General features: G+C 38.3%; 1 protein-coding gene across 3 annotated transcripts; it reads right to left on the bottom strand.

The window, feature by feature from the left end:
- Positions 1 to 16: 16 nt before the first annotated feature.
- On the bottom strand, positions 17 to 19008 carry FASTKD1 (FAST kinase domains 1). Of its 3 annotated transcripts, none has more exons than XM_083864718.1 (16): positions 18343 to 19008; positions 16665 to 16751; positions 15038 to 15537; positions 14605 to 14673; positions 13579 to 13704; positions 12005 to 12403; positions 10780 to 10890; positions 9493 to 9624; positions 8045 to 8531; positions 7164 to 7278; positions 6580 to 6708; positions 5702 to 5833; positions 4566 to 4679; positions 4151 to 4292; positions 3095 to 3212; positions 17 to 2091 (listed from the first exon to the last, which is right to left on the bottom strand). In XM_083864718.1, the coding sequence occupies exons 3-16, from the start codon at positions 15370 to 15372 to the stop codon at positions 2002 to 2004; spliced, it is 2499 nt and encodes an 832-aa protein (XP_083720844.1). In that variant the 5' UTR covers positions 15373 to 15537; positions 16665 to 16751; positions 18343 to 19008; the 3' UTR covers positions 17 to 2001. The 3 variants fall into 3 exon arrangements, with proteins under 3 accessions (XP_083720844.1, XP_083720845.1, XP_083720846.1); XM_083864719.1 differs by having other exon boundaries at positions 16665 to 16855; positions 18343 to 18362; XM_083864720.1 differs by having other exon boundaries at positions 50 to 2091; positions 15038 to 15098; positions 18343 to 19006.
- Positions 19009 to 19339: the final 331 nt, after the last annotated feature.

Genomic DNA, 19339 nt, shown 5'->3' with positions numbered 1-19339 from the left:
ACAGAGCACTCAGTTTTCTTCAGAGCATGCTTACCATTTTTTGGAGAGTATCTCTTCAAAGGATTTCTCCATTGCATAAAGAGGGTTTCATCAATCTAAAGGATTTCATAAATTTAAATCTAATCACAATTGATGTAGCAGGGAAACTGGAAAAGAAGGCCACCACACCTGATTGAATAGCAATGCCAACTATCAAAAGACCCCTTGCATTGCCTTCCTATGAGACAGAAGTAAAAATATGCAGAGGCACAGCCACCATAATTCATTTCAGTATGTTACTGTCCACTAGTACTTAATCTGTGGGGCATTTTCCTTTTAATACCCAAATCTGCAGCTGTGCTTAGCACCTTTTTATTGACTCCAGTTAGATCACCGGCTTACATCATCATCCACTCTAACACTTGCTGATTTAATAAAGAAAGAATGAGTGAAAAAAATCAAGGACAACACATTATACTGAATTGATTTTTTTTTTCTTTTCTTCAATGCCCTTTCTGGACCACTCATAACAAGTTTTAATCCCCTTCCCATTGTGCATACCCATAACTTTATCCATACATAATTTGAAGAAAAGTGGCTTGGTACAGTGACTGCTAGAACCCTGAAAAGCAGGGTTCAGCTGAAAACACCCTGACTGATAACTTCAGCCACGCCACCTTTCTTACACTCCAAGGCTGCTACTGGAAGGCTGTACAGAAGCAGAGTCATGCAAGACCTCTGACATGTAGTCCACCTTCTGAAATACCAACCTATATTTATGATTGTCTTCTCCATTTTATACAAAATACAGTGCACATAGAATCTTTCTATGTGCTGTGCCTTCAATGACATTTCGTTAAAGCAATCATTACATCTTGGAGCCCTGGTCCATTTGATAACCCTAAGTGTCTAGACTACCATCTACTAGTTTTGTCAGTCATCCCACAAACATGAGGGCTGCCTCAGGAGGAATGTACCTTACAGCTTAGATCAGTTCTGTTGGTTTTTCTTGACTTTCCATTCCTGTCCTGATTTGTATTCAGTTAATAAAAAAAATTTCTTCTGCTGAATAGTAAAAAAAAAAAAAAAAGTGACATTCAGATGCATAATGGCCAATTCAGATATGCAGTTGCGTATCTCTGCCAAGTTTCAAGTGAAGTGGTGAAAGAATGTGTTCTGCTTCTTCTAAATAAGCAAGAAAACATATCCTCATTGCACATGTGAGCAAACAGGCACAGCTGGCAGTCACCCAAAGGTGCCCCTGCAGTTACTGCTTTACAATGAATATTCTCCTGGCTATTCCACTTCTTCTTTCTACATCTCAGTGTCTTATGCCTCCTGCACAAACCCAGGTAGGGTTTTCAAGTATGTGAAGGTGTTCCAGGAGGCTCAGCCATTCTGCACACACCAGATCACAGGGTAGGAGAAGCAGCTGGAGGTTCCTCACCACACCACACCACACACTCCCCCAGCACAGTCTCCCACAGTACCTGTGTTCTGAGAATGGAAACTGAATGGCTCTAAAAGCAGCCCTATTCTTAGCAAATCTGCATTTCAGTTTCTTGGTTTCAGAGTCCAGATGCTGTTTGATTCCTAACTGCTCATTCTGTCACAGACTGGAGGACATAGTTTCCAGTAGATTGCTGACTCCACTCTCCTAGTCAATAGTATTTCCAACTTTTTCTGTGGAGAGTTTTATGTCTGGCTAAGTCTCTGTGCTATTTATTTAGGAGATAATAATGTAATTTGATTTCAAAACTGCCAGATTTGTGTGCTCCTAATAGCTTCCAGATAACGAGATTTTTTAAGCATCCTTATCACATCTTCACCTCCCACTGTGACCTGCATTTTGCAATCCCTAATGAATTAAGGATTAAATCTCTACATCTGATGACCTTAGCAAGCCTTGGTCCAGCTGATACAGATAAAGAGATTTTTGAAACATAAGTATTCCAGGATTACAAGATGTTTGATGGTACATAAACTGTTTTTATAAAAGTACTTTAGACTGCATGTCTGATATCACTCCATTCCATACAGCTGCTGTCTCAGGTATTCCAGCTTTTCACCTTTTGTTGATAGAACCATGGAATTCCATTCGAAGTGAGGAATCTGTAGAACAGAATGGTACAAACTGACTTTTAACATTAGAATAAGCCACGCACCAAGAGCAAAGAAAAGGCTCTCCACTATCTGTTGTTCTTCACTTGAAGATATTTACCACCTGTGTCCTTCCAAAAACCTGGCTTACTCTAATACTGAAAAGATCCATTTCTAATTGTAAGATTCTCTTTTATGTAAGTATAGTCAGTCTGCTCCAAAAAGTAGCACAGTTGCAGAGATATAAAACAGATGCCCACACAGTACAGGCTGTGACAATTCTGTTACATCCTCCCCTCTTTTAAAACCCAAATTGAGAGAAAAATCCCAGGTCACTGTAGTTTGTAATACTAATGTATCAGACTGGAATGGTGTATCAGTAGTATAACGTGAGAAAGGATGATTATTCTGTTTAAAAAAAAAAACCCAACCAACAAAATTTAAGCCTAAAGAAGCATTCTAGCTAAAATTAGGTTAGATGAGTAATTAAATACATAGGAGCCTCCACATTAATGATTCTCCATTTCCCAAATGTTTCGGTGCTGGTGGTGAATTATCTCTGGCCTCTAATGTTCCACATCACAGCACTATCACTGCAGACAAAACAGCATCCATATCCTGTCTGGCAGCTGCCAAAATTGTCTTATCATTCAAGAAGGGGATGTTCAATCTTTTTCTCCCATAGAAATCTTCAGTGAATTGAACTGAAACTCTCATTTAATTTTTTCTCCTTTACTCAGGCTACAATGAGATTGCTAGTTTTCCTGCAGTAAGGTCACACTGGGACCTTTTGACTTCAGTTTTGCTTCACCTTTTTCAGAGAGGGTGTGAGTTCATCAAGTCCTTACACCATTTTGAGAACAGCTTAGAATTTCCCCTCTAAAGGCAAAAATTGCTCTCTCCCAGTAGGTGCTTTTAATGCTAAAACTGTCTCTAAATCTGTTGTGAGGAAAATGGATCATTTTCCACTGCTGATCCAATGCAGAAAGGACACAAAGTATTGCTGACTGCTCACCTGAGCTACTCGGTACCCCAGCATTTCCAGGTGTCTCTTTTTCACTGCAGGTTCTCCTTTCAAATGACGTGAATAATCTTTGCTAAAAGCTTTTGAATCAAGAAATTCCAAAGCAATTCTGCAAACAGCAAAAATGTGCATTTACTTTCAGATCCTACCTGAATAGCAAGCAATGATAGTTCTACTTCACTATTGATAGTTGCAGCAAAACTAGATAAACCTGACAATTATCAGAAAACAAAAATTAAACAACTCCCTGAAATTAGACAAAACATTTTCCTCCTATTTATCTAGAAATACTTGAATTCAGAAAAAGCATTTTCTCCCTGCATCTGTTTTTGTTCCAATGGCAATGCTAACCAGCATTTTAAAGGCTTACATTTGAAGAGGTGGGAGGAAAACAGTAATCCAATCTCATGAAACACATTTCAAGAACCTGTACTGGGTTTGGCTGGGATTGAGGTACTTTTCTTCATACCACTTTGTATGGTGCTGTGTTTTGAACTTGTGACCAGAACTGTTAATAACTGTTAAAAACACACCAATATCTTGGCTACTACTTGCACAGCATCAGGGCACTCACAGTGCCTACAGCCTGCACTGACAAGAGGTTGGGAAGGGAACCTCAGCTGCCTAAAGCCCAATTTCACACCATACAGCATCATGCTCAGCAGTAAAGCAGAGGGGACTTTTTCCCACACAGCCATTGCTCTGGCACAGGTCTGCTGTAGGTGAATGGCTGCATGGCCATTGACTGTTTTGTTTCCCCCTCCTCTTTTTTTCCCCCTTCACTTATTAAACTGTCTTAATTGCAGCCCAGGAGTTTTCCTCCTTGCTGTTACTCTCCATGTTCTCTCCCACATCACACTGCAGGGGCATGAGCCGTGCCATGCAAATGGGAGGAAGCAGCTGCAGCTAACCCACCACACCCCAGAAGGCTAAACCTCATTAGACTTTGGAAAAAGGAACAGAACATTAGGACACGAGCATCAAAAACCCAGTCTAAACTGGATGTAAGCTTGGAAGACCTAATATGCAAGAATTCAATGTACTGACCTTTGAGCTCCTGGTGGCAGAGCCTTTCTCCCTTCATCCTTGATGTCATGTCTCAAGTGTATTCCCCCTACACTATCCAAAGGTATATGCTGAGCCATATAGGAAACAGGCTTTTTATTTACATCCAGGACACACTCAAAATCTGCCAGAAAACAAAACAAACCTATTTACTGACAAAATAGAAAGGAAAGAATTTGATCTGTACAATGTTTACTTTTAGAAAAACTGATAGAGATACCCAACATTATTTATACTCTAAAGAATTTCGTAGAAACTGTATTTTATACAACAATTTCTTGTCTGCAATATCTTGTGTTATCTTGTGCTATCCCGTATGACCAGGAGCTTCTTAATCTTGGTGGCAACAGTGATAGGAAACAACTCCATAACAATTTTTAGAGTATTAACTTCTCACCTATTTCATAGTAGTACGGTGTGAGAACAGATATTCTTGAGTAATGCCTCCCTCCTAAGATCTCTGTCAGCATTCTGTGAATGTGCTGTCGCTGTGGATTTATTCGGCTTATGCCTACAAAGACAAAACAGAGAATTCATACATCAAAACATCCACAGCCAAAATACTGAAAACAGTGCTTTGAGACATCATATTTTTGACAGCCAGACTACTGAATTAAATATTTTCTACAGATCCTTAGTGTTATTCCATCATAATTCAGAGACAAAGTGATCATATTTTAGCTAGAAAATGGCAGGTGCATGCTATTAAGTAAATTTCAAATCCAGACTTTAGATCCCAGGATTTTTTCATTCGCATACTGCAAAAACTTAAGTTTTAGGTTTCACCTGGTAGATTTTATTTGCCTTTAATTATGTTTAGATATGTATTTACTCACCTTGTGTTTATTACAGCCATACCACTCTATCTACCACTTCTCTGTCCACTGCAGATTAACACCTTGCTCCATTAAACATCTTCAGTCTTAGAGACAAAGTTGCTGAGTTCTATGGATAGCACAGCAGATCTCCCCATGAGAATTAGTGGGGGAAATACTGTGTTTGCATTAGATGGATTTTCTGAATTGATCACGATTCTAAAAGATCTCAGCTGCTACATTTGATCACTAGCCTACTTCTCTATCTCTCATCCGTGATGGATCTTGATTCTTGTGAGGAAGAAGGGAGGATCAAGTTCAAAAGGAGGCAGTAAAAATATTTATCTTGAAAAATTTAAGTCAAATGTTCAGTTTTTTAAGTGAAGCAGGGAGCAAAATGACCCTTCTCCTCCAGTGCAGAAGGATCCTCTTCCTGCCTTTACGTTTTTCATGCCATATACACTATTTCTGTGTATTTAAATTTTAATTCTTCTGCAGAAATATTCCATCTCTATTACATTAATTCTCACAAGGAAAACCAGTTTGCTCCCAGTTGTACTACTAAATGGTTGCACTTTCCAAGAATACATGCTCAGCAGAGAGGGGTGTGCCTTCTATTGTGTGCTAGTGTCAGCATGACGGTTTTAGAAGAAACATCTGGTTTCAAAACTGTCCTTTCAAGTAACAAGAGCAGTTTTTCCTGTCCTGAATTACTTACTGTTATGAAAGACACGTTGGCAGTATGGCTCATGAAACCAAGGGATGTGAAACTCTGGGCATTCCAGACAGACTGCTCTGTTTAGTTTCATGAGGCTTGAGTGGACCCTGTGCTTCACCGTATCAGGCAGGACTGATTGAAAAAAAGCAAAACATGGAAATGTGTGAACTGAAATGTGAAAAATTGAACTAATTGGTAACCTCTGAATTTTTTACTAGAAATGCAAAAATATCTGTATACTATGGCATTTATAAAACTCACGCTGCAGAATTTTAAAAAGGTCCTCAAAATCCCAGAGAAAATGAATGGAAAAACCAGAGTTCTGCCCAACATTAAGAACAACAGCAAGACAGAAGATAGAAATTGCTTCTATAGTGTACAGAGGTAGCTGAGGGCAAAATGGCAAGAGTACATTGATAATGAACAATGTAGAGGTAGAGAGGAATGAAGCAGTCAAACACTCCATCTCTTATTTAGAGAGAACAGACAGGTAGGATACATTTCTTGCAGACAAGAATTCCACATTATGCCTTCAGATGTGTGACTACTTCTAGTAATAAACACCACAGTCAGGTAATTTTATTTCCAGTAAAACTGAAGAATTATTAAACACTGAGTGCAATAAGTTGACTATAAAATTCATTTTATATTACTTTCTCTCATCTGCAATACAGGTCTGTACTTCTAAAACAAAGAACAGATTATTCTTCATTCCTTCCCTTTTAGCACTCAAATTATCACTATATTATATAGAGGGTGTCTTTCCTGAAAACAGAATTATTTAAAGAGTAATTCTACATCTCAAGTCATATATAAGTCCAAATTGAATTTTATGCCAAATGCTACTCAATCAAATTCATCAGAAGCTAGACAGTTACCTTTAAGTTGAGCATCCAATTTGCTTAGGAAAGAAACATTAAATATTGTCTTTATGAGAACTGGAGGAAAATACCCAGCCATTGCCAAAACATGACCAAGCAGCACCAAGCGATAAGTTTCAAGATGACCTTAAAAAACCAGAGAGAAACTCATATTAATACATGACAAAGTTGAAAGGATTTGCAATGCCCTTTCCCTGGCCTCTCAAATCATCTGATTTTCTTTCTTAATGTACAGCACAAATCCATACACACTTCCTCTACAATTTTAACTATTTCTTTGTGATGAATTGTAAAATGTATCCCGTTCCCAAATGATGATTCCTTCGGGAACACAGTAATTCTATCCAATAACAATACAGTGAATTAGTCAGATTTTTCACTTATATTTTACTATGCTAAAAATCCTTTGCTAGTCCCTCATCAGCAGTCATTTTTAACAGGTGAAACAAAACCCAAAATTGAATATTTGTCATTATTTAAACCCAGTATTAGTAGTAACATACTTACCTTTTCTTTGCTTAACAAAAGTACCATTCTATTCCCATTTTCATTCAGTAAAAATCTCTGTCTATTGCACTTACTCAAGTTAGAAGTAAGATGCTGGATACAACTCTTGAAGAATTCTTCATTGTCAGGAGGGTCGTAATTCAAAGCAGAGAAAAGGAAGAGAATAAAATAGATTTCAGAGGGGGGAATCTGAAAAAAAAGACATCCTAAATCAAGTCACTGCAAAATATCCTAATATTGCTTTATAGTAAAGAAAAGCTTATAATTAATTCAGAATTTGGACTTTTACAACTAGATGAACTATTTCCTAATTTTTTTCTTTGGTCAACTTTCCCTGGAGAATATAATAAAAAAAATTAAAAAGCACTAATAGTTGAAATTGCAGCCACAATAAAACTTAAAATTTATTTCATGTAGGTGATCCAAATATCCAAGTTTCTATACACTTAAAGAACCTTTTAGAAGGTTTTGCATTAAATGTTCTTAAAGAAACTAAATTGCAAGAGAATAAAATAGAAGATTTATAAGAACAGCAGATTGAGCAGGAGCAAAAAGACAGTAAGAAAAAAAAGTAATTTTGACCAAATAGACAGGCTATTGGGGAAATCCCCACAACAATGAGTATTGTTAAAATATCCATTATGTGATGTGACTATTTATAAAGAAATCTAAAAAAAAATTAAGACGATCAAGTGTAAAGTTGAATGTAAAGGATTATGGCTGACCTAACACTGAGTGAACAATAAAAAAGAAATGAAAATTAATGATAAGTGCAAATTTATATCCACAGAAGTAAAACAGCTTTAAGTGAGCACAAAAAAAAGATGATCTCCAAATCAGCTACCCTGAAGAAAACTCTGAAAAACATGTGGATTGTGCTCTGAAACACATCTACTACTAACCTGTCCTTTCTTACTGAAAAATTCAGAGTAGATAGAAAGAAAAACTGTGATACCTTGTCTATATTTTCAACAGTCACAGAAGCTATTCTGTCAAACAATGCAGGACAACGGTGGTCTGATTTTATGAGAAGAAAAGACAAGGGTAAAACATTTGCCCATGTTATTTGATCTATCAAGCGTTGACACATGGCCAGAGTTTCCTCATTCAGGACTTCTTCAAACCACTCTCCATTCACATATGTAAGTTCTTCCAACAGAAGATTTAAGTTGTTGGCTTTCTGAAGCCTCTGAAATCCACAGTCATTTAGTTTTTGCAGAAGCTTGGCACATAGCTCAGAATTGTTTTGCCAGTGCAACTGGCCATGATGATTCCACTTGACAAGAGCTGTAGCAATGCAATTCAAATGATGGAGTCTGCATTGAGGCAGAACTGCTGCTGCTTTGTTTATAATCATTTCCTCCACTTGAAAAGAAGGAAGCGTGGCCAGAACACGAATTATGGCTGCAGTATCTGCAGGTATCACACTAGATTTTAAATAACTGGAAGAGAGATAGAAATAAAAAGTCCATCAGTAGTGACAAACTGCAAATGTTCAAACAAAACAAAACAGAAAAATTACATGTTGAAACTTCTAATGTAGAAGTCAAAAGCTGCACATCAAATATAAAATAAGCAGAATATTAATGACTTGACAGAAATCTGCACTTTTTTTTTTCTGTGAGATTAACTTCTTCCTTCTAATTTAGTCAAAACTGAACAAGGAGAAGAAGACAGCAAGCAGCTCAGTCAGCTGGTGAGACTCCAACTGTTATTGATAAACACAGAAGTTCTTAGTAAGGCCAGAAGGTCCACATTTGTGAAGGTTATCTGTGAGTTTATGGGCCTGGCTAATTTCTGTGATTCCTGTCCTAGGGAGCATAAGGTTTTGAGGTGCCTGAGGAACATGAAGACATCATGCACCAAAAAAAATGTACAGCCAAGGCATTATATTCCCATAGAGGCTGAGCAATGAAAGCAAGATCTCTTCTCTGGCAACTTTCTGTTGTTCTGCACAAGTCTAAGAACTAACTGGACAGTTCTTCAATCAAAAGAGTACTTCTGTGTCACATTTTCACTTCTCCCAACCAAGGCATTCTGTTTCTTTTTCATTACTTCTGTCAAACATCAAATACAATATTAATACCTACCCATCCTATCAAATACCAATCAAAATTTATTGTTATTTAAACATCATATTACAGTGGTCAAAAGAAAAAGAGGAAAAATATATTTTAAAGATCTCATATATATTAGCAGATACTGTTGGGTCTATAGTCAAGACAATATCTACTTTGCATCCTCTGATTTACATGTTTAATAGAATCAAATACTTGTAACCATTTGTTACTTTTTTGGTTTTTTATGGGAACAAACCACTAAAATCTTAGATTGCTATTTAAAATCTTAAATAGAGAATTGTTTAAAACTCAAATAGCTACATTTCCAAGAATACACACTTACCCTAATAGTAACATTTTTAGTTTGGCAAACAGCTCCAGATCCTGGCAATGCAACGCCACCAAGTACTGTGTTAACTTTACCAGCTGTACTACATGATAGCTATCCAAGTGTTTGTGCAGAACAGAAGCCATTCTGAATACAAAGAGGAAAGGATTACATGGTATTAAGCTAATACAAAAGATAATGCAAACCCCAACATGCCACATGAAAAAGGGGTGTCCTGTGGGGCACAGTACCTATGTGGAGGGTTTCACACACCTGCACTCCTCTCCACACTGATTTTGACACCATTCCACTTAAAACAGAGCAGCCTCTCTCCACTTACTGAATTGCAAAATTAAAGTCCTCATCACAACAAATCACACTACTAATTTCTGTAGCAGATTTCACAATCAGTTAAATTTAGAGTAGACCAAGAACATAATAAACTAGAACAGCATGACCAGGTTCAGCACCACCGCACACACTTACATAACAGTGCTTGCTACAGCTGTACTGGCCTAACGCTGCAGAGGGGGATAGATTTGTAGAGAAAGATAATACCTTAAGACCTTCTTTAGACAGTGAGACTCAAGAAGAAAAGGAAATTATTCACCTGATCTTCCTTTTAATATCCCTTTGCTCCACAGGACACAAGGATGTCCTTTTTCTTTCAAGGATGTATTTGATTCATACAACTACCTTCAATCCAATAACTGTTCACAGCCTGTACTTAACTCTGCTGTATCTCTGACATATCAAATGCTACATCTTCTGTGCCCAAAACATCAACTTCTTTTCCATTCACTGTATGACATACACTACCTCTCCCTATAAACAGCTTTCAGTTCAAAACTGCAGAAAATGTGGCCCAGGTTCTTAAAAACACAAGCTTTAATAGTCCAAAATAGGACACGATGACTTTTGAACTAACAAATAATAAAAGTAACAGGATCTCCAAGACAGGACATGTTCTCTGCAACTTAGTACATTTCATTTGGATTCTCGTGAGTTTAGAGTAATTGTCAGAGGCTAAGATCATATATTTGTAAATTTGACAGATACTATACTACGGTAACTTGGTTAAGGGTGAAATGCCTTTCTTTGACAGTCCTAAATTTCCTCAATTACTTCTGGGTCAAGCTGCAATACTCTAAAATCTGTAATAGCCAATAACTTGAAGTGTATAAGCACTTGTACACAAGTGATGCAGCCACTGCTCCTAACTTACTGGATATGTCATCCTTTTCCACACTAAATGGAAGTTTGCCTAGAGAATACAAATTCTTAGTAATATCAAAAAATTACTTCTTGAGTAGATGAGAATTTCTGCATTTCATTTTCTGCATAGTCTTCAGTATCATCAGTACTTGGTAACTGGTAAATTCCTCTGCCATGTGTACTGCAGTTACTAGCAACCTAAGGAGGAAAAGACATATATTCCAATGAAAAACAGTTGAAAATCTCTGGCAAAGATTGCAGCCATTTCTTTACCTGTGAGGAAAAGAACCAAAGACTACTTCTGGAAGCAAAATTCTCCCAAACAAGAGACTTTTGTTCTGTGGACTTTTCTTCTAAATATTTGGTCTGTCTAGCACAGACAAAGGGGTGAGAATGTGTTGGATCAGTGCATATTGTTCTGATGTCAGAAACCAGTGAGTACAACAATTCTAAAAGTAGACAAGTAGGGAAGGTACTCTAAGACACAAAACAATTCATGATCAATCAGCAAGCTACAGATAACAGAATCAAACATGAACTGAACTGGTTCAATGGTAATTAAAGTCAATGTTTATCACAAACAGCGTAAATTTTAAAAAAATTAAGAAGAGCTTTTGGAACTAAATCAGCTATGGCAAAACCAACACAGGCTTGCAGCATGTCCAAATCTCTGAATAAAGGAAACATTCAGGAAGAGAAATATGAAAATATGACTCATTGAAATTAATACAGAAAATTCTGCCTAGAACTGCAGGCTTTGAGAGACCCATGAGTAATACCACCCCCAAACAGGATTTTGTGGCACGAGAAAAACAGGCAGAGAAAACAAAACCTGTCACATAATACTATGCTCTAAATAAATGGTGAAGTATTCCCTAATGATGATCTTTCATAAAGAATAGGATGTCAGTAATCTTGTATAGGACAAGACTCAGGCTTTTTCAGCTACTGATAGTCTTAAAAATGAAAAAGCAATACATAACACTGCATATGTTTCTCAGGAGAAAGACAGAAAGGTTTTTACTATCACAATGTGAAAGGAAGGTTGTAGTTTAAGAGACAGAGCTACAGGGTGGCCTTGCATAACAGCATTCACACCCTCCTTGATTGATGGATCTGATTCAACTTCTTAATAAAACTGCTTTGACAGTGTTTCCATGATGAAATCATCAATTCCTACAATGGTACAACCAGAAAACCTAAGGCTCAGCTCACTGATAGGCTCAGAAATTCCTCCAAATACTGGTACATTTTTAATTTCTGTGCAAGAATACGTGTGTCAAAAATAAGAGAAAATTATTAATAAACTTACCTTTCTCTAACCTTGGATCCTGCCATAGGCCCAAGACAAAAAAATAATTTTGCAAATGTTGCAGGATCAGAACAATCATCTACAGCTTCAGAGAGCAGCTCTTTAGCAATCAAGCGGAATTCAGCATTGTCAAAACCCAGCTGCTCATACAGTCCAAAAATATGACTAATGCTGTGTATATCAAGATGGGAGGCACTTTCAAGGAAAATCCTGTTGCATTTTTCTAGCAATGGATGATATTTCAGTTTAACATTTTGGAGAAACTGTAGTATTCTTTTGGCATAGTTGAGGTGGACTTCGTCCTTTTCTTCTAAGAGCTGTTCAGCCTTGTGTAGTAACCGATCTCGAAAACTCTCTGTGATAACTTCAGATATGGTGATCATCAAAACTGACAAGATCCTAAAAAATTTAAAACGTTTTACATTTACACATTGAACACAGTAATCAACACATTTTAGATTTATTAAATGAAGTACACAAAGAAAAGAATGGTAGTTGAGGTGTTGTTGGCTTAGGTGCAAAAAGAATTTTACATCTAATGCAGAAAAAATGGATGAGCAAAAACCATTTATACTAAAATAAAAATTCTGCTTTAAGTGAACTGCTGAAATAATTCTAATTTTTCAGCCATCTCTTACAAAGTTATGCATGATAAAAGCATTTGCCTAAGGCAAGACCCTGATTTGCCTGATTCATATTTGCAAAAATATCTTTAACGTTCAATAGACACTAAAGAAGCTCAAACAATTCACAAGTGACAGAATGGGGAGAAGAGCCATTGTCACTCGTAAAGAAAGAATCCTTTCCTAAGGGAATAAAACTTATGACCACAGAGAAAGTGATTTCAGTAAAGAAATGCAGTCTTATTCAAGGGGTTTCATAAGCAGGCTCTTCACATCTGAAAAAATCACTGCTGGGACTGCTGGTGCTATATAAAGCAGAAAAAAGAAAGAGAAGCCTTTGCTTTTACAGCCCCAGGGGAACAGAAGCAATAAAAAACTGAACCCTTTGACTAGGGCTATGTTTTAAGTCATTTAAATATAAAGGTAATGTACTAGACATGCTAGCAAGAGAATTTATTAATTCAACTTGACCAGAAAAACAACGCTCTGAAGAGAAATAAACACAATATTGCTTTAAAACCCCTTATTGCTATTAAGAAAGCCTTGCCATAGTAGAGAAACTATCAATGTCGAGGGAGAAAAAAGGAAGAAAAGCATCTTCTGGTAAGTCAGTAGCCTCTAAATTACAAAAAAGGCCATGTTTAAAATCAGGATAAAGCTGGATTTAAATATCTGCTGTACTGTAAGTAGAACAGTAGAAATTAAGTAAATCTTTATAATCTAAACAATCAAGCAATAGTTTTAATCATTTAGATTGGCTATAAGGAAATTCTTCATAAAGTCATAGGGAAAATGCATTCACCTGTCAATCAATACACAAATACAAATCATGCCTTTCCCACAAACCCCCAACTGAAGCAAAGCAAGCTCCAGTTGAGAAAAAGGGGAAAGTCTTCAGAAAAGATAGACCAGTAATTACAACATTTTGCTTCTTCTGCTTCTGACACTTACCTTATATCCTGTATAGAATCCAATTTCATGTCCACAATATGAGCTACTTGGCCAAGTATGGGACTGAAGTGCCTCTGTTGCTTGTATAAGCACAGAGCGAATTTAGACAGAGCAGGCAAACTAAGCCTGTCAAGACATTAAAGACAGTCAGACAGGCTATATACTTTCTATTTCTAGTCAATAAATAAATACAAAAATCTGTTTTAATTTACAATTATATAAAAACCAAGGTTATAGCCAAATTACAAAACAAGGAAACAAAGTAGCTAAGCAAAAAACGTAGGTGTTTAATATTAAAGCATGTTGTGTATATGGAGTTCTACAAGAATTAGTTGTCCTTCACTCAACCAGCCTAAGAAATCTATTAAGGTTATATTCTCAAGCAATGATGTCAAATGATTAAAATGAATGTGAGCAATTTATTACTTGAATAGTTTTGTTTCCAAGCTACACTGTATTTATTTACTTGTCAAGATGTTCCACATATTAAGAAGAGGCAATTCTGTGATGCTGGTGCCAAGACTGACACTTGGTTCTGCCATTATCCCAAAATTCAAGAATGAAAACTCCAATACTCCCGTCCAAAAAAAAATCAAAAGAAGACAACAAAACACAATAGCAAAATGCACAAAGGGAAAATGTTGCTGTTTAAATACAAAACGGTTTTACTAAAATTGGGATAAGCATGGTTCTAATAACCATTTAAGACTGAGACAGCAAGCACTGAGATAAAATTGTAAATATGAAAACCTGCACTTCACTTCAACCACATAAATCTACACAGACAATATATTTCAAAATCTCAAATGTTGGACCCTGTTGTTGCAGTATCTGAATCCCTCAAGCATTTCTGTACCAAAGTCTACTTGCATAATTTTCAAAACTTTCAAAAATACAACTGACATTTAAAGTACTCATAATATGTTTTAAACACAAATACTCTTTGAGAACTCCTGTGTAATCTCACATGAAGCAAATCATGCTTGCAACTTATACTTTTCACAAAGCACAGCGGACTATACTTGCCTTTCTAATCTTTTCCATGCTTCTGTAACAAGCACTTTTGCTAGAGAAACGTGGTTTTCAACATCAAGCCTTCAAAATAAAGACAATACTTTATTTCAATAGTTATAAAGAAATAAGAAATACATCCTTTCATTATTTATCATAATGTTTTACTTTTCTATCATTCCCTCCATTCAAACATATTATAAACATTTGTGCATGAATAACCAGAATTCACAATCATAAAATGTATTTACTGGGACTGCAAAGCAGATCCATTTTGCCTGTATCTCCAAAACTGAGGCACAGGACATTATGCTGTCTGTGTCACACAGTCAAGAGTACAGAAGCTGTGGCAGGGCAGTCTCATCACAGTCTCCTTATGAGATAGCTCTGTAGTCAAAATTCTTTCTCTTTTTATTACCAAATACAAAATGTATTTAACGCTCTTTACCTCAGGATGCTATATAAGATGTCCACTATCATCTCATCTTCCATGTGTTCCACCTTGTTTTCTGCCAAAATGCAAAGGGTAAGAAACTCGGAGTGATTTCTTACATAGTCACTAGTCCTTGAGAGAAGGGGCCTAGTCTTTTGCAATTGCCACAACGTGTTCAATGCAATTCCCACATGCTTTTCAGAAAGTCTGGCCTTGCTCCTTCCAACAAGGCTGAACACTTCATCTTCATGGGTGCAGCCACTTATCTGGCTCAAAAGCAGATCACTACACAGAGTTCGAGCTTGGTAATGTCTCAGTGTAAATAAGCAAACGTGCCTCAAACAAAGCATTTTGCTATGCCTGCCAGCTAGATTTACTGTCCAGAAAGAGTCTTCTTTTACTTTTCACAGTAAACCATGCTGTTATGAACAAGAAACTCAAATATTTGAAAAACAGAAGATCATTTTCCTTTGATGCTGTATGATCATTGTATTAAGAAGTCAATTCTGAGGTACCTGTAATGAGAATGTATCAAAGCACTTAATTTCAGTCACAACAACAAAGTAAAAATCAGTGTCTCTACATCATGACATTCTAAGTAAGGTAAACTTAAGAAGAACCTACAGCCTGGACTCTTCTCATAGAAAAGCTCCCAACAAATACTGACATGCTCACAAGTACTATGAAGTTAGTCCACTTGGTAAGTTTTCAAATGTAGAAATCTGCCTTTAAAGGCCACATGTGCTATCAATGCTACTACTGAGAAAGAAAAGCTGAAAATTTTAACATGCCAGCACTGCATGACTAAGTGAGGCTTGCTCTCACTAGGCCATAATCTCAAACTGGGGTCCAGGAACTGACAGAAAATACAATTATTGGTGGTAAAATGAAGTGAGATGGGTTCTAGTCAAGAAGGTTGATCACCTTTCTATTACAGGATACTGATCAATCACACACCATCAGCTGACTTTGCCATTTCACTAAAGAAAAGCAACCTGATTCCAAATTATAATGGAAGCTACAGCCTCATCTTGTGACAGGGGGCCCCGTTCTCACACAGTTGGGGTCACCAGGTATTTTCTCTTTACTTAGAGGGGCAACACATTGCGACGTGGGTGTGGACCCTCACAGAGGACAGTAGGCAGCAGCAGGGTCAAACATGGAAGGCTCTTTATTATCTGACTCCAGTAACTTATATACACTTCTTACAGAGGGCTGAGATTGGCCCAAGGAGGTTACAACCTCCTGACCTGATTGGTCACTCCTACTTTCAATCAAGTTCTCCTCAGGGAACAACGATGCAAAACATACAGGTAATTTCTAAGAATACACAGTGTTTACATCAAGCAGCGTGAGAATGGTGCTGCAAAGATTCAAACACTTGAAAGCAAGAAAATGCAGAAGCAACATCATCTAATGAAAATTATTTAGTATTCATTTGTTTTCTTAGAATATATCCCAATTTGTACACAGTGCTACAACCTACACAACTGATTCCAAACTGGAGTACACAAACCACTAGTGATAAAAGTCTTAGTACATCAAAAAAGCCTCATCAAATTCCCTCAATTCAGAGACCATGGAAAAGACTAGAAGTCTTGCTCTAGAAGATAAAATCATTAACAACTAAAATTATCAATACCTTCAGCAAACTTGAATGCTCTTCAACTGGAAGCGTGATTCCATCAGTGCAATGTTATCAAGGTGATGGCAGCAGTACCCACTAGCTCTGTTCAGGAAGAAAAAACTTTATTTGTGCAGCCCATGCAAGGTACTGAAATCATTCCAGAAAGATGGATATAGGTAGATTTCCTTTGACATCTGTACAATCCTCTTCTTAGAACAAAAAAAACATACAGCATATTGCACTGCACTGCTGTCACTGACACTGGAGCAGATACAAGGAAAGCGAAAATGAAGTAATTTTAATTTATCATCTGCTATAATAAGAATTTTTTCTTTCCTATGCAAAATGAAAGAATACAGAAAAAGACACAAAATTTTCACATACTATGTATTAAGTGCTTTTTATAATAATGATTTGCTTTATAGTCCCTTTTCAGATATTTCTTTTATTTTTTTTCCACATGTAGTTGCTTTTAGAAAGAATTTACTTCCTACAGCAGTGGCAAGCTACAAGAAGTCAGGACAAAGCAGATACCTGATGAAAATATAAAAACTTTAAGGCTCAGTTTCCTGTAAATCTACGTGACAGACACATCCTTTCCCTTTCTCATGCTGCAAAGGACGTTGCATTCCCTATCCAACCGATGGGGAACCAGGATCTCTATCTCAAACAGCTCGCGGGAAACCTCCAAGTATTTCTCTATTCCACTGAGCAGATACAAGTGATTTACCACAAACTTTTAAACAATTTTAAATAATAGTAAATTCAGGTATCTTTCAAAAAGTTAATCAATACAAAACAATGGACGTTTTCAGACATCCAATTACACAGAGTAAAACCAGGAAGTTTGGATTTACTTAAATAACTATTCCTAAGCCGTTCTACTTAAGCATGCGAAACACACACTAGATGGACAAGAAGGTCTTTAAAATTATTTTCTATCGGTTGAAACACAGTAAGCACTTTCAAGGCTGTATTACAAAACACAGCGAGCCAGGAAGTCTCTCAAAAAGGAGAAATTGCGGCCACTCAGCACTCCCCAACTGTAAGAACTATGAGAGATTTAAGCAACTAAGCCTTAAGAGAGGCGCTGGTGCAGTGCGGGGTGTTTCTGCACGGCTGCCCGAGCCGCCCCAGCTCCCGCCAGCGCAGCAACAAAACACCCCTGTCTGTCCCCGGGTACCGGCTCGGGCACCGCGGGGAACTCGGGCCCAGGAGCGCCTCAGAGAGAGCGCGGGAAGGGCCGGGCCGGGCCGGGCCGCCACACTCGGCTCTTCCCGCCTCCGGGGGCCAAGGGCACCGCTGAGGGGCGCTCCCTGCGCGCCCGCCGCACCGGGAGCCCGGGAGGCACCGGCAGGCACCGGGCGGGGGGCAGGCACCGGCAGGCACCGGGAGGCACCGGGAGCCCGGGAGGCACCGGGCGGGGGGCAGGCACCGGCAGGCACCAGCAGGCACCGGGAGCCCGGGAGGCACTGGGCGGGGGATAGGCACCGGCAGGCACCGGCAGGCACCGGGAGGCACCGGGCGGGCACGGCCCAGCTCCCGGCGGGCGCGGGACGGCGGCGGCTGCCAGCGCTGGCTTCAGCGAGGGCTCGTCACACGGTAAATCACCACCCGGCGGGGTTACAGGAGGAAGAAAAGGAGCCAGGGTCAGCCCCGCAGAAGCCGACGCGAGGAGAAGCTCTCGGTTTACCTTTTCTCCACAGGAGCTCCAGCTCCCGGGCACCGGCGGAGGCCGCTCCCCACGTGCCGCTGCCCCGCGCATGTCCCGGCACGGCCCGGCCCCGCGCTGCCGGAGCCTGCGGAGAGAGGGGAAAGTCCGGCCGTTAACACTTCCCCAAGGAAATAAAAATAATAACTATAAAGGCCCAAAGTTCATACTGATTATTGCATATTAAATAAGGCAACTTTTTATAATTCATTCTGGGTGGTGGCGGGGGGGAGTCTTCCCTGCCCAGGAAAAGCACAAAGGGACTGAAGTTCGGAAGGGTAAAGGTGAAGAGCTAGGCTTTGTTGTACTGGAATTAATGCTATTTTATTGTACTTTTTTTTTCCTTTTTTTTTTCTTTTTTTTTTTTAATGCTTTGCAACAACAATAAATTTAAAATGAATGAGTTTTGGGAGACAAACGTAACATATCTTGCAACAAGTATGTTGTTTACGTTAAATATGCTTAGCTCCAGGTCACCACCACTGACAGCAGCAAAGACATTTAGAAAGAATGATAACAATCTAAGATTCCTTTTCATTCTGTCCAAAAAACAGAACTAGGACTATTACCATGACCAATTCTGACCAGCTGTATTGCAGCTGTCTATCAAATGTTTGGGGTTTTACTTTTTGTCTGTCGATATATTGGATGCCTATGAATATGAAACTCGGACTAATAGAATAGACTCTAAGTTATTTATTACAGGTATGTGGTGTTTTAGAAAAGGAGCGTGTATTATTTTAAACTGGATTAGTTACAATTTTTGTAACTGTGGAATATGTAACTTGGACAGGTTCTGTTTCCTCCTGCTAATAAATTCCAGATGACCCCAGTTACAGTTTACACAGGCATGCAAAGTAACAGGGCAAGACCCAAACTCTGTCAGTGAGCTCAAAGGGTGGCACATAAGGTACCTCTTTCAAGAATGTCAGGCCTTGTGCAAACTCACATAACAATTCCAAGGCATCTGACAGGCAAA

Source organism: Zosterops lateralis (assembly GCF_965231275.1).
Source record: "Zosterops lateralis genome assembly, chromosome: 7".
NCBI classification, from domain to species: Eukaryota; Metazoa; Chordata; class Aves; order Passeriformes; family Zosteropidae; genus Zosterops; species Zosterops lateralis.
The sequence above is the reverse complement of the archived record's forward strand: the minus strand, read 5'-3'. Positions and strand labels throughout refer to the sequence as shown.

What these genes read in the sequence shown, in the direction of transcription:
- FASTKD1 (XM_083864718.1), bottom strand. Translation starts at nt 15,372, where the DNA reads ATGCTTTGTTTGAGGCACGTTTGCTTATTTACACTGAGACATTACCAA. An exon ending in CTGCCACCAGGAGCTCAAAG is followed by an intron (nt 3,213 to 4,150) that starts GTCAGTACATTG and finishes TGCTGTTTGCAG; the next exon opens with AATTGCTTTGGAATTTCTTG. An exon ending in TGGGGTACCGAGTAGCTCAG is followed by an intron (nt 2,092 to 3,094) that starts GTGAGCAGTCAG and finishes TCTGTTCTACAG; the next exon opens with ATTCCTCACTTCGAATGGAA.